Source organism: Capricornis sumatraensis, chromosome 2 (genome assembly GCF_032405125.1).
Source record: "Capricornis sumatraensis isolate serow.1 chromosome 2, serow.2, whole genome shotgun sequence".
Classification (NCBI taxonomy): domain Eukaryota; kingdom Metazoa; phylum Chordata; class Mammalia; order Artiodactyla; family Bovidae; genus Capricornis; species Capricornis sumatraensis.
Window position 1 is genome coordinate 192,783,151 of NC_091070.1, and position 16,280 is coordinate 192,799,430.

Here is a 16,280-nt window from a genome sequence, read left to right on the forward strand (position 1 = left end):
CCTTCCAGTTTTGTTTCCAGCAATCAGCCCATTGTCATGTGATACTCTAGCTACTGCAGTTCCTAAGACACTTCAATAATTTTCTCACCTCTTTACTTTTGAACATATACTCCAAAGAGCATTTTGTCTGCCTAGAGTATGCTTTCCTCTTTCTTCATCTGGTTAACTTCTATTCTGCCTCTAGTTCAGGAGTCCTCTCATCCACGAAGTCTTAATAACCCCCAATCTTGGTTGGTAACTCTCCTCTGTGATTCCTTAGCATCTTGTGCTTCTGTTCATCACAATAACTATTACAATTACTTGTAATTATCTAATCAGTTATCTCTCTTGCCACCAAAGTGAGCTCCTTGAGGGCATGAGCTGTGACACATTCATCTTTGTATCTCCAGGAGAAAACACAGAGGCAGGAAGTGAGGGTCAGGAGAATGGGTGTTTGGTAAATGTTGAGGAATGAGAAACCCATATGAAGAAATACATATGCCTTTACTAAAATATACAACAGAAAATGTGAATGAAAGAGGAACATATATCATATTATATGATGGAAAGACTAGTACAGAGATGTCAATATAAAAATTAATTTGTAGTTTTAATGTAACTATGATAAAAAAAAATCTCAGTAGGCTGCTTTTATTAGAATACATCCAAATAGCTTTACACTCATTTTATTAATTTTTTATTTTATATCTGAGTAGTAGGCCTCTTGAGAAACCTGTATGCAGGTCACGAAGCAACAGAACTGGACATGGAACAACAGACTGGTTCCAAATAGGAAAAGGAGTACATCAAGGCTGTATATTGTCACCCTGTTTATTTAACTTATATGCAGAGTACATTATGAGAAACGCTGGGCTGGAAGAAGCACAAGCTGGAATCAAGATTCCCAGGAGAAATATCAATAACCTCAGACATGCAGATGACACCACCCTTATGGCAGAAAGTGAAGAACTAAAGAGCCTCTTGATGGAGGTGAAAGAGGAGAGTGAAAAAGTTAGCTTAAAGCTCAACATTCAGAAAACTAAGATCATGGCATCCAGTCCCATCACTTCATGGCAAATAGATGGGGAAACAGTGGAAACAGTGGCTGACTTTATTTTGGGGCGCTCCAAAATCACTGCAGATGGTGACTGCAGCCATGAAATTAAAAGATGCTTACTCCTTGGAAGGAAAGTTATGACCAACCTAGACAGCATATTAAAAAGCAGAGACATTACTTTGCCAACAAAAATCCGTCTAGTCAAGGCTATGGTTTTTCCAGTGGTCATGTATGGATGTAAGTGGACTATAAAGAAAGCTGAATGCAGAAGAATTGATGCTTTTGAACTGTGGTGTTGGAGAAGACTCTTGAGAGTCCCTTGGACCGCAAGGAGACCCAACCAGTCCATCCTAAAGGAGAACAATCCTGGGTATTCATTGGAAGGACTGATGTTGAAGTTGAAACTCCAATACTTTGGCCACCTGATGCAAAGAGCTGACTCATTTAAAAAGACCCTGATTCTGGGAAAGACTGAGGGCAGGAGGAGAAGCGGACGACAGAGGATGAGATGGTTGGATGGCATCACCGACTCAATGGACATGGTCTTTGGTAGACTCCGGCAGTTGGTGATGGACAGGGAGGCCTGGTGTGCTGTGGTTCTTGGGGTCACAAAGAGTCAGACACGACTGAGCAACTGAACTGAACTGATAGCTGATTAACAATGGTGTGATAGTTTCAGAATTTTAGACTTATTTTAGAAAAACAAGAGTATAAAATACTATTTTGAAAAAGAGGAATTCTGAGGTATAATTAGACTTTTAAGATACTAGAACATATTATAAAGCCACTAAAATTATATGGACTGGCACCAAAAAACAGATGGATAGATCTACGAATAAAAAAAAACGAAGCTCGGGAACAAATCCTATTCTACACAAAATTTAATATATAATAAAAGAGGGATCAATGAACAGAAGAAAATGGAGAATTCAAATTTGAGAAGATGGTCAAAACATTCAGAAAATTTCTCAGATCATGCCAACTGCATAGTTCAACACTTGCTTGATTTATTTACTTCCCACACGTCGACTGAAGGCCTACTCTTTGTATAAGGAACTACACTAGGCACTAGTCATGTGGGGCTGAATGAGAAACTGTCCCTGCTTTAAAGGTTCTGTGAGTAACATCCTGGAGGTGAGAACAAAATGTAACTTTTAACGGAAGACAAGAGTCTTTAACTTCTCTCTCTACCCAATTATCTGTCAAGAATTTTCACCTAGTCTTTCTACTGCCCAGGGAAAGAAGTACATCAACACTCAATACACAGAGGAAGGGGAAGGGGAGGAATGCAGAGCGCTCGTTAGGAATGGCTCAAGGTGCTTCGTAGCTGGCGATGCTTTAGTGAAGTGCTTTTGAAACACATGGCGTTAAAATTTGAAGTCACTACTCAACACTTTTCTTTTCTGGGCAGAGTTCACGTCCTTGAGATTATTCATTCAGAAAACAATTTTTTGTGCTGTTGGTCACTGTTGTGGATGCTAAAAACACCAAGATAAATGAGACACTGCAGGACCTCAAAGACCTAACTTCAGAGCATTTTGTAATTTTATTTCTTTCTGGCTGTGCTGGGTCTTCATTGCTGTATGGGCTTTCCTCTGGTTGCGGCAAGCAGGGGCTCCTCTCTAGCTACGGTGCACAGACTTCAGTAATTGCAGAAAGTGGGCTCAGGGGTTGCAGCTCCCAGGCTCTAGAGCACAGCCTCAAGAGTTGTGGCACCTGGGCTCAGTTGTTCCACATTATGTGGAATCTTCCTAAGTCGGGGATTGAACAGGGGGAATCATCCGGCATTGGCAGGCAGATTCTTTACTACTGAGCTTTCAGGGAAGCCCCAGGGCATTTTAATACTTATATTGAGCACCTACTAACTGCCTGGTGCTGTAGATACAGATGAGTGAGACATAGACTCTGAAATTTAACCTCCACACAACGCTGCCAATGTGTGCAAATTAGATTCATGTATAAAAATATCATTACAGTACTGTATACAGCAGCAATAAGCTAAAAACAACCTACAAGCTCACCATTAAGGGTCCAATTTGTTAAATGAAAGGAGTACATCAAGGCTATATATTGTCAACCTGCCTATTTAACTTATATGCAGAGTTACATCATGAGAAATTCCAGGCTGCATGAAGCACAAGCTGGAATCAAGATTGCTGGGAGAAATATCAATAGCCTCAGATATGCATACGGCACTATGCTTATGTCAGAAAGCGAACAGCCTCTTGATGAAAGTGAAAGAGGAGAGTTAAAAAGCTGGCTTAAAACTCAACGTTCAAAAAACTAAGATCATAGCATCCAGTCCCAACACGTCATGGTAAATAGATGGGGAAACAATGGAAACAGTGACTTTATTTTCTTGGGCTCCAAAATCACTGCAGATGGTGACTGCAGCCATGAAATTAATAGACGCTTGATCCTTGGAAGAAAAGGTATGGCAAACCTTGACAGCATATTAAAAAGCAAAGACATTACTTTGCCAACAAAGGCCTGTATAGTCAAAGCTATGGTTTTTCCAGTAGCCATGTATGGATGTGAGAGGTAGACCATAAAGGAGGCTGAGTGCCGAAGAATTGATGCTTTTGAACTGTGGTATTGGAGAAGACTCTTGAGTCTCTTGGACTGCAAAGAGATCAAATCAGTCAATCCTAAAGGAAATCAATCCTGAATATTCTTTGGAAGGACTGATGCTGAAGCTGAAGCTCCGATACTTAGCCACCTGATGGGAAGAGTTGACTCAGTAAAAAAAGACCCTGATGCTGGGAAAGACTGAAGGCAGGAGGAGAAGGGGACGACAGAGGATGAGATGGTTGGATGGCATCATCGACTCAATGGACATGCATTTGAGCAAGGTCCAGGAGATGGTGATGGACAGGGAAGCCTGGTGTGCTGCAGTCCATGAGGTCGCCAAGAGTCAGACATGACTGAGCGACTGAACAATGAATACTCTGCAGCCACTAAAGACTGCAATAGCTCTATATGTAGTAACATGGAAAGATGATTATTTATTCAGGTTCTCAGACGAGCCTGCATAGTATAAGTCAATATTTATTTTTAAAATTACATTTGTATACACACACACACATACACATATAAATACATATATTTGCTCACAGGCAGAGAAAGAGTCTAAAAAAATTTATAATGAAATTATTTACAAGGGTCTCTTCTGAGTAGTGGGACTGTGTGTATCTATGCAGTTCAACTCACAGTCTCATGGGCTGGCTCAACCTGTAAGGAATCCTAAAAAAGCATGGCAAATGCTATACTACAGGTACACTTGAATTTCTTTGGAATAGAGATCTTTCGCTTCATGTGTTCCCCACCTTATCCTTTTCTCTTCCCAAGAAAGGCACTGTTGATCCAGCTTTCTCCTTGAGAAATGAAGATGCAGAAGCCCCTCAAGAAGAGAGTGCTTCTGCTTGTCCACTGGACCTTTTTATCGTGATGTTACTTTATCACTCTGTGGCACCTGGCACTGCTGCCTTCTTCCTTCTGAAATATTCTCTTCCACTGCTTTCTGAGGTGTTAATGGTTCTTCTCTTCCTTCTCCATCTCCTCTGCTGGTATGTGCCTTGCCAAACCTTTAATTACCAGTGCAGCCTAGCTGGGGCATTGTCCTTGGCCTCTTCTCTTCTTTCTTCAACTGTTTTTCCTGAGTAATCTTACCCGCTTCTGGGGCCCAACTACCATCTGCAAGCAGATGACCTCCTAAGGCTCTCACTGAGCTCAAGACCCGTGTATCCAGCCCCTGCTGGACAGCTCCACATGCTTATTTTGCAAGCCACCTCTAGCTCAACATTTCTAAAATGGAAAGTGGAACTCATGACTTCCCCCTCAGTCCCTCCTCCTGTATTTCATGGCAGTGCTACTCACCCGTCATTTTATCTCCTTAACATTTCTTATAACTTTTCCTTTCTCACTTCCCGCTTTAGTCTCACTGCTGCCCTGATTCAGGTCCTCATCACTTCTTCACTGGTCTACTGCAGTGACTTACTAACCAATCTTTGTCCCCAGACTGGCTTTCTCCAATTCATCTTCCATATTAAAGTTAAATTAAGCTTCTAAAAACACAATTTGATCACATCATTCCCTTACTGGAAGCCCTTCAGTGGTTTTCTCCTCTGTCTTCAAATTAATTTCTCAGTATAGATTCAAGCCCTCAATGCCCTGGAACCTCTTTGGCCATATCTCTTACCATGTCTCTCTCTTTCCTCGCTCCCCTCAGTCTCAACCTTCCTACACCTTGCCCCCCAGGTACAAAGACCTAGTCATAGAGAACAGATTGCATGTCCTTGTTTGGGGTCAGGCTGTCTGGCCTTCTTACATTTCTGTACCTTAGCTCACAGTTTCCTCTGCCTAGAAAGGTTAAACGCTCATTCTTCCCTCTAAGCTTGATGTAAACATCTTGGGGGCAGAACCCCACACCTTACTTCTTACTCCAAGATACATTCCCAGCTCCCAGCACAGTGCCTACCACAAATCATTCAAGAAATGTTTGCTGAACTGAATCAGTTACATTAAAAAAAAACAAAAAAGTTTACATTTGGCTTTCAAATTGGCTTTGTAGTAACATCTGAATATGGATGCAGTTGATTGGGAAAATCACACAATTGCAAACAAAATAATGAACTATACTGTAAAGTACTGAATGAAGAGGTTCTAATTCTTACCCACTGCTAAGAATGCTTCCTGCTTACTACTCCAAAGTCTATAGGAATTATCTCATTTTTTAATAACTAGACAATGAATTAAATACTATTGTCATATCTCTTTTTACAAGTGAGAAACTGAAGTTCAGCAAAGCAACCTGCCCTGGCCTCACAGCTAGTAAGCATGTGAGCCAGAATCTGAGCACAGCCACCTGACCCTAAAGTCTGCACACTTAACCCAACACCCTGTCCTCCTCTGTCATTAGGGACTGGCATATAGGGAGTATTCAATAAAGCTCTGTTGAGATAATGTTGTTCACCTTCTTGATATTCCCAAATCAGAAGAGCACAGGTCCTGAGAGGTGGCCAAATGGCAGAAGCCTCGGGCTCTCAGGCCAGGACAAGTGATCACTGCTCCTGGCCCGCAGGGGGCAGTATACTCCACAGTGTCCCCCACTGCAGTCCCACCCAGCCTGGTCAGAAGGCTCTCCCAACACCAGGGAAACACTCCAAGCAGGGCCCAGCCAAGAGGAGAATGGGGGATGCAGGATGTGCCAGCAACAGGGTGACAAAGGGAAGAGTGGCAGCAGGGAAGGCCTTCAGTCTGGGGCAGGAAAAGAGAAGAGAGGAGGCCTAACGAACCGCCTTCTATAAAAAACAAGGCAAAATGAATCTTTAGATCAGACAATGAATTTCATGACAATAATGACAGCTAGCCACTGCACTGAACACTTTACACTTAAGTCAATGAACTCTCAGAACAACCCTATGAGGTAGGTGCTATGACGATACCCTGTTTGGCAGGTAAAGAACCTGAGGGACTAAGAGGTTAAGGAACTTGCACAGGACACAGCAAATAAGCAGCAAGGCCAAGTTTCAAACGTAGGCAGTCTGGCTCGAGCTCAAGTATTAAACCCATACTGTTGCCTCCAGTGATCATATAGTCCTACCTCCTCCTGATTCAGATGAAAAAATGAGGCTCCATGACCTTTCTCCAAGGTCACAAGTTGGTCAGTAGCTACATCAAGGAAGTTAATGATCTGCAAAAAGTCATTATTTGCTCCATGAAGTTTATGTTTTAAAGCAAGCAGTGCCACTGGCTAGTCTTATGATCTAGGTCAAGTCCCCTGGGTTGAAGAGCATGGGGTTTCTGCATCCCAGCACATTGTTAAGACAAATTCCCTGCAGGAAGTGGTCTTTTGCTCATTTAACAAACATTATCAAATACTTAGTAAGTACCAGACCCTGTGCTAGACCTTGGGATAGAATGTTGAACAAGACATAGCCCTTTATTCAAGGAGCTCCACAGAGGTCTAAGCACGGGAGAAGACATCTAAACAAAAACAAATGCACCAAAGTGTCACAGGTTCTAAGACAGTATTGAAAGGGGAACCCAAAGGAGAGTCAGAAGGACACAGAAGTCAATCTGGCTGGCAAATGGACCAGGGATACCATGCAAGAGGCAATTCTTGTCCTAAGTCTTGACAAGCAGTGGAGTGAACAAGAGCAGAGAAGCTGAAAGAGCACAGTGTAATTGGAGCACTGTGATAGGCAAAATAATGTTCCCAAAGATATCCATGCCCTAAACCTCAGAACCTGTGAGTCTGTTGCCTTAAAAGGAAGAAGGCGTGATTAAAGTTAAGGACCGCAAAAGGAGGAGATGAGCCTGGATTACCTAGGTGGGGCCAATCTAATCACATAAGTTCTTAGAGGCAGGAGAGTGGGTCAGAGAGATGAGGTGTGAGAAAAATCCAACCCACCATTGCCAGCTTTGGAGATGGAGGAAGGGAATCACAAGCCACAGAAAGCAGGTGGCTTCTAGAAACTGGAAAAGGCAATGAAACCGATTCTCCCCTAGAGTCTCCAGGAGGAATACAGCCCTACTGACACCGTGATTTTAGCTGAGACCTGTACTAAAGGTCTAACATACAGAAATGTAAGATAATAAACCTAGTGTTTAAACCATTAATTTTCTGGCTTTTGAACAGTGGTGCTGGGAAAGACTCTTGAGAGTCCCTTGGACAGCAAGGAGATCAAACTAGTCAATCCTAAGGGAAATCAACCTTGAATATTCATTGGAAGGACTGATGCTGAAGCTGAAGCTCCAATACTTTGGCCATCGGATGCTAACAGCTGACTCACTGGGAAAGACTCTGATGCTGGGAAAGACTGAGGGCAGGAGGAAAAAGGGGGTGACAGAGGATGAGATGGTTGGATGGCATCATCGACACAATGGACTTGAATTTGAGCAGACTCCAGGAGATAGCGAAGGACAGGGAAGCCTGGCGTGCTATAGTTCATGGTTCGCAAAGAGTTGGACACGACTTGGCAACTGAACCACAATAGCAACAACAATTTTGTGGCAGTTTGTATGGCACTATTCATAGATAATGAATACAGGAGCTTCTCAGTAGTTCAGGATTGCTAAAACAATGTGAATCTATAGAACAACCTGAGAATGGAAGGCTACTGGAAAGTACCTTTCCACTAAGTTACTCTGTGAACTTGGGCAAGTCAAATCACATCCCCAGTCATTCATTCACTCACTAACTCATTTATTCACTCAACAAACACTTTTGCTTCACCAAGATTATGTTTCATCTGGGCCTTAAAGGTCCAAGGTGCCAAGCTCAAGCACCTTGAGCTTGCCAAGGTACATCTTTGGGTTTCAGGAGGTAGGAAGACATGGCCTAAGTCCCTCTTAGTTTTGTAGCTTATTTTGTTTCCTGAACTGAGGCAAATTACTTTAAACTCTCTAAGCCTCAGTGTTCTCATTTGTAAAATGAGAAAATAATAATATTTACTTTATTGCACTGTTATATGGATCAAATGAAGTCATAGTGTGTTAGTTACTCAGTCGTGTCCAACTCTTTGTGACCCCATGGACTGTATAGCCTGCCAGGCTCCTCTGTCCATGGGATTCTCCAGTCAAGAATACTGGAGTGGGTTGCCATTTCCTCCTCCAGGGAAGTCATAGTGGGGAAAGCATTTTTTAAGTATAGGGTTTGTTGTTGTTAATCAATTATAAATGAAAATCAGATCAATATGATTGACTTAAAACCTTTCCCAGATTATTTATATCTACAGTGTTGCAGAAGTAGAGCATGCTCGCCTTGTATGCTGGGTGCAAGGCCTAACTACATCGCCTTATCAGCCATTTACTTGACACTCCCTGCCCACCGGTTTCCTTTATAATAAAGATATTCAAGCCACAGAGGCCCCATTAAGGGGCAGATCCAAAGGCTTTTGCCCAGCTAGCCCTCAACTTCCCAGACCACTTGAGAACAGTGAGGCCACTCACTTTTCCTGTCTCTTAAAACACTCTCCTCCTTAGGCCACGCGTCACTGCATGGCCCTGGTTCTCCTCCTCTGATTACATTCCATCCACTTCTTCAGCAGCTCCTCTTCCTCTTCCCACTGTCCTTCCACGGATATTCTCCTCATTTCAATCCTTCAGCCCTTTAACCTTTTCTTTTACTCAAAGAATTCATCCACTTAAATGATTTTAAGCAAACACCTCCAGCCAAATGTGTTCCAAATACAGATTTTTAGTCTAAATATCTCTCATCTGAGTTTGTTCTCCATCTCTAGCTGCCTATTGGACATTTGCTCCTAGAGAGTTTATGTCAGAGCAAACACTGACTAAAATGAAAATACTAGGAGAAAACTCCCATATGACGTACACAAGAAAAGGCACTAAATTCTGATTTAAAAGAGGTGAGCTTGAGCAGATGGCAGAACCCATAGAGACAGTCCAATAAAATAAAGGCACATATGGCTGGGATTCAGGGCACAATGGCAGCCTGCTAACCAGGAAAGGACACTGCCCCAAGAGACCTAGGTTCTCATGACATCGCCGGTGCTAACCTACTGCGTGGCCCTGGATAAGTCACTGCATCTGTCTGAGTCTGAATTTCCTCGTTTATAAATTGAGGTAGCTAAATGGATTTGAAAGTTTATGACACTGACATTTATAAAGTTCAAATACAGATAACAAAAATTATAAGATCTCAACAGACAAAGAACACAAAAATTCACACAAAAAGGATGGAGTGCCAATAAGCCAATAGAAAACAATCCATTCTATACAGCAAATGAAAACAAGATGTTATTGGAAATGGTAGTAATATAAATTGGAACAGTACTTCTAAAAATCTAAGATTCAGAAATGGATCGGGACAAGAGATGCATATCCAGGAGTTGTCTGAATTAAGGCCTCAGTTAAGCTGAAGAAGTGAACAGCCTCTCTGGCGAAGTGCTCTAAAGCACAGCCAAAGACTGTGGTCTCCGAGCTTTACTAAACAGTCCCCTCTGAGAGGACAGGGAACAAAGATGGAAGAAAGAGAGAAAGGCAAGAAACAGGAATACAGAAAGCTAGAAATACCATGGAGAAAACCTTGTTTGTCATTTTCATTCATTTGATGAATATATCCTGAGCATATGCCACATTAATGCTTAAAACACACTGGTGAATAAAATATACAGCATGAACCTGCTGGCACAGAGTTACTGTAAATAAAAAACAACAAAGTAAATAATTAAATAAGTAATTATAAACTCAGATAAGGACTTGAAGGAAATAAACATTGATAAAATAGATAAAGAATTAGCAACAAGTTCAGTGTCATTTATGTTAACAGAAAAAAGAGTAATCAATGGTCTCAAATTCATGGTTCTGGGAAGATGAGAACTGAGACAAGACTATTGGATTTGGATAGAATGAAATCACTTGTGTCCCAAGAGAGAAGAATAGTGGTTGTGGGTGAAGCCAGCATGGAATGAAAGAGTGGAAGAGCCAGAAATGGGAGTTGCGATTATTAATCATATTGAAAGGAATCTGACTATATAAAGAAGAAGAGAAACAAGGTATCTGGAAAAGATGGCAGACAATTAAAGGAGAAGATTTAAGTGTATGTGAAGGCAGAAAGCAAGCGCCAGTAAAGAGGCTATGAGAGGCATCCTGGCATTCTCATTTCCACAGTCAATTCCTGCAAAGTCTGATCCATTCTCCCTGATTAAGTCCTCCCTATGAACCTGATTCTCTATTTTTAAAATTAGAAATTTTTTCAACCCCACATTCCTTTCTGATATTGCCACCTCTCTCTTTCAATACTAAACTTCTTGAAAGAGTTGTCTATTTTCACAGTTCATTTCCTTACCTCCTCTTCACTCAAGCCTCTGCTCTTAACCATGCCTTTGAAACTGTCCTTAGCAAAATCATTAATGGCCTTACTTTGCAAAATCCAACATGCAATTTTAGAATTAGTTTCTTTGGCCTTTTGACAATGATGGACAGTGCTGACGAATCCCCTCTCAGAAGCACTCTTTCTCTTTCCACAGCAACATTCTCTCCTGTTTCCCCAGTCACACCTTTCCCATCTCCCACAAGCCCCTTGCCTGTTGGTGTGCTTCAGGATGTGGGATTTGGCTCTTTCTTTTCCTACATACTCTTCCTGGGCAATTGCCTTGCTTTCTCACTACATGCTGATGGTGACTCTCAAGTATATATTTATAGTCCCTCCTTAGCTCGAGCCTTATATATCCAACATTCTGTTGGATATTTCCTCTTGGATGTCCCACAATATGTCAAACACAGTGAGTCCAAAATTGAACTTACCATCCCCCCCACCTCCAAACATGCTGTTTCCTATCCTAATGAGTTAGTGCTGCCATACACCTATTTGTCCATATCAGAAGTCTGGGCCTCAGCCTTCACTCTTTTCATTCCCCAACATCGAATCAACTTCTAGGTTTGCTGGATTTTAATGCATTTATGTCTCTTGATTCCAACCACATTTCTCCACCCTCATGGTTACAACTCCTTCCAGGCCACCCTAATTTCTCATCTAGATGTTTTAGTACCTTCCTAACTGGGCTTTCTGCCTCCAGGTTTGCTTTTCTCAAACACTCTTCCCCTATGGCAGAGACAGGTATTTCTAAACTGCAAATAAGAATTCAAAAATCCTTTGATAACAACCACTTATGATCTTTAGGATCTGAGGCTTTATAGTGGACTAAAGCTACACTTTCACTGCAATACAATTTGATTCTGGATAAAAATCATCTCAAAAAAAATAAGCGGAAGCTAAAGGCATAGGGTTATCCTAAGGGCTGACTAATAGGAACACTACTGAAATACTTTGCTTTGGGTCAGTGGTGAAATGAGAGAGCTAATGCTGGGACTCTGATTCTGAGCTAGGATCCTTGAGTGGTGTGCTAAAGCATTTCAGGTCAGAAGTGGTCCTTGACTACTGGCACAAAGAAAAAAAGAAGCTAATCCCCTCTACGGAGAAATGTTTCCAGTTTAGCCTCACAGAATTCCCACATATTGAAAGAAAATAATGAGCTCACAATTAAAGATCAACAAGCAAGGAATTCTCTGGCAGTTCAATGGTTAGGCCTCTGTGTTTTTGTTGCTGAGGGTCTATGCTCAATCCCTGGCTGGGAAACTAAGATCCTACAAGCCTCATAGCACAGCCAAAAGAAAAATCAACAGGCACAGTGAAAGGCAAACACCAGGGGAGTCAACAGAAACAGTAAACAATAGAGTTAAACCCTAAGGATAACAAATATTAGAATAGTCAGATGACTACAGAAGAACTATACACTATATGTTTGCAGAAATAAAAGGCACAATCACAAGTGTGTACAAATAACATTTAAAAGAGACAGATTTTGGGAAGAAAGAAAGCTTGCAAAAATGAAAGAAAGAACTTAATGAATGAGTGAGACAGCAAATTAGAGTCAAGTGAAAAGAGAATTAGCGACTTGGAAGATATACCTCTGAAGAAACTGCCCACAATTTTATGAGAGACAAGGAGACATATGAGCTAAAGAACATGGGAAACAAAAGCTCTAACCTATTTCTAATTGTAGAATCCCAGAATGAAGAAATAGACAATGAAAAGGAGGTTCTTTGAAGAGATAACCACTGTAAAACTTCTACAAATGAACATAAATCTGAAGGTCCAGGAAGAAGAATATACCTCGGTTAAATTTAAAGAAACACATGCTGTGATAGCCAGTCTACAAGACAGCCCCAGTGAGCCTCATCTCTTGGTATTCATAACCCATGTGTAGTTGTCTCCCAGGCTGTACCCAGGTTGGTCTGTGTGATCAACAGAATATAACAGAAGCAATGGTATGTCACTTCCAAGATAAGATGATAAAAGATACTGTGGTTTCCATCTTGGTTACTCTCTCTTGGATCACTTACTCTGGAGAAAGTCAACCACCATGCCATGAGCAGCCCTATGAAGAGGCCCAGGTGATGAGAAACTGAGGCCTCCTATAAGCAATCCTGTAAGTGAGCCATTAGGAGCAGATCTTCAAGCCCTGCTCAAGCTTTCAGATGACTACAGCCCCAACCAACAGCTTGACTGTAACCTCTTAAGAGACCATGAGTCAGAAGCACTCAGATAAACAGCTCTCAGATTCTTGACCCTCAGGAAACCTGTGTGAGACAAGAAATACTTAAGCTGCTAAACTTGGGGGTAATTTTTACACAGGGACAGGTAACTAATACACAAGCTAAGACTAAACACTTTTGCTTTTTTTCCCACTGTGCAACCCACTGCGCAACCCACTGCAGTGCCTGCAGCCTACAGACAGAGGCCAGGCAATGGTCTGGGGCCAGTTTCCTCTGTCATGGGATGCTATGAGAGGCCCAGGGGGTCAGCCTGCCATAAATCCAAACCTATGCCTAAGACCAAACAGTTTCAAATGACTTACAAAGAATCATTTCCATCTGATCCAGACTCTCTAACTGATTACATTTCAAATATACCAGACTTCTTAGTCTCTGCAATGCACCATGTTCCCTCTGTACAGCTCACCTGACATAGCCCTGCCTGGCACATTCTTTAACATCTTCCCTACTCTCAACACATGTACTCCTTGATCTAACTTCTCGTCATCAGAGCACTCATAGAAATCTCATGGGACAGGGACAGGAAGGACTATAAAGGTGGGAGAATGGAAACATTCTCAGGCAATGATGCAAATGAATCTTCAGGCTAGCAACCAGCGTAACTACAAAGGAACCAAGGAACCCTTATATTCCACACAATCTCAGGTTTAGGCGAAGCCTGGGATATGGTCAAGACTCAAATGCTGGATGGTTTCCAGGTCCTCCTAAGTCATGCCCCCTTGTTGTGGTTTCATTATGATCCTTGAATTGAAATTTCTGAACATCAGACACGCCCATTCTTGAAAGCATACTCGTAATTATACTTAGCATACTTGCAACTGTACTCAAAGGACAAACAGAAATAATTTTTAAAACTGTCATCTGCTCTGTAGTGTAGGATAACTCCAGTCAATATTATGTTGCCATTTAAGATCTGATTGTAAGTGTATTTGTGGTGTGCCTAAATATGAACATATATATACACATATGTACATGTACACATCATAAAATATTAACCACCAGTACCCTCTACTGGTGGAAATACCTTATCTGCTCATATGAATGGTCTTATTGCCCTCTAGTGACCACAACCTATAAAGAGAAAATCCAGCAGCAGATGGGAGAATCTCCTTGGCTATAATGATAGGGTTTTATGTTCTTTAAGCATCTAATTTTCTCAGATTCTGGTTTATATTACAGGGGTGCAACTCTCAAGACTCTTGGGGGAACCTCTGGGGGATTTCACACAGCTCTTGCCAGCTGTTAGTGCCAGTCTGAAGCTACTCTCTCTCCTGCTTCTCATGAACAAGAGGTCAAGGGGAAGCAGAGAAGGCAATGGCTGCACGGGTGAGGGCAAGAACAGCAGCTGTGAATGACTACCCTGGACTCCCTGGGGACTTGGGAGCAGCTTGAGAAGCACATGCTGGCCTTCCCTCGCATATTATTCACAGTTGTGTACTGTACTAGAATGGTAATTCGATGCAGTTCCTGACGTACCTCTTAAGATAACTCCAATGCTGTAATAAGTGACGTAGCAGCAAAAGATGCTGTCATTTTGCTTTTACAAACCATGCTTTGGAAGTTACTTCTACTCAAGACAGAAAAGCCAAGATTTAAGTGACCTGTTGCCTCTTCTACGGAGTTTTTTCTGAATTCCCCAGATGTAAGACTACTCTGTTCTCTGTGCCAGCATACACCTTGCACAGATCAGAATGGTACCACAGACATTATTTATATGTTTTTATTTCTAATCTAAACTATTTTACTACTTACATTTGTCTACTTGCTGGTTTCTCCACCAAACCCTAAATTCCTTGAGGCCACAATCATGTCTTCTTCATTTTTGTACACCCAGCATCAAGCACATTCAAAATATTACCCACCGATCATGCAATAAGTACAGAAACTGAAATAAGAATTTAGAAGCTTTTATAGTAGTCTGACAAAGTACTTCCACATCTGTTGAATCTAATTTTTTTTAGAAATAGGGCTTGTACTCTTTATATTTTAATTTCATTTACCTGTTAATTTTTATTATACTATAAAAGTATTAGTCTACAGTCAACGGAGAATTTTTTAAACAATGGTCTCTCACCACAGATAGCTTGAGAAGTACTGATATACAGATAACTATGTTGGCGAGAGGGAGGAAAGAAGAAAGAAGGAGATCAAACAGAAGCACTTCTCATAAAATTCAGAAGGAACATACCGATCTTTGTTGACTTGAACACTTCTTGGGAAGGTATTTTCTTCTTTAATTCTCGTAAGGCTTCAACTAGATTCTCTTTGGTTTGATCAGGAAGCTCCAACATAGTTTTCCATCTTTTTATGTCTTCTATAACCACAACTCTCTGGGAAAAAGAAAAGTCATTTGGAAAATGGAACATTTTCATTAGAAAGACATCTGCCTTCACCTGAGCTAATGGGGCTCCTACTGACATATGAATTATTGATTATGACCTGAACCAAAGCACAGTATGTATGATGGCCCCAAATGATGGGTAATTGCTTAAAAGCAGCCCCTGCTTACTGCAAATCAGGAAGAGAGTTACATCTATTAGGAAAAGTGCAAGTTTTAATCTTACCACGTCAGACACCACTGGGCACTTAGCATTGAAAGGCAAAAAGGAGGACAAGAAAAGAAAAATGATGCTGAGGTGAAACAACCCTATAGCTCACTTAAGTGTGTTAATCCATAGCGGAGGACAGACAGCAGAGAAGTCAGAAAGACATAGTTATTTCAACAATAAAAAGCACACTTCAACAGCTCCCTACTTCCTAGATTGTAAAACTCAAACCTTCTCTTATATGAAGAATTTTTAAAACTTCAAACACAAAAAGTTAGTTACTCACCACTTATAATGAAAAAGTTACATTTTGCCATTTCACATAAAACAATAAAACACTGTAAAGTTCAAGTCTCCTTACACCCTTCACCCCTTAATCCCCTCCTTCCATTTCTAGAAAAAACTACCATCTTAAAGTTGACACGAATCTTTCCATTAAGTGTAAAATATTAACAAGGAATCCAGGTGAAAGGGATGAGGAATGTCTTTGTACTATGTTGCATTTAAAATTATTTCCACTAATAATTTTTTAAAATAAACTGGGAGACAAAAAATAAAGTTGCTTTTATAATTACAAACATTTTTTGTTTCTTGTTTTGTATCATTATACCTTGGCG

The 16,280-nt window shown here is 41.1% G+C and overlaps 1 protein-coding gene and 1 non-coding gene across 2 annotated transcripts in view; both read right to left on the reverse strand.

Moving 5' to 3' along the window:
• The window catches only part of TCEANC2 (transcription elongation factor A N-terminal and central domain containing 2), a 43,560-nt gene that overhangs the window by 10,278 nt on the left and 17,002 nt on the right, over positions 1-16,280 (reverse strand). Inside the window, exon 3 of the mRNA XM_068966109.1 lies at positions 15,306-15,447. Within this exon, the coding sequence (XP_068822210.1) occupies positions 15,306-15,447 (142 nt within the window). The remainder of the gene's footprint in view (positions 1-15,305; positions 15,448-16,280) is intronic.
• LOC138074754 (small nucleolar RNA SNORA42/SNORA80 family) lies at positions 13,260-13,390 on the reverse strand. The gene has a single exon (XR_011144566.1). It is a non-coding gene; the product is annotated as a small nucleolar RNA SNORA42/SNORA80 family (small nucleolar RNA).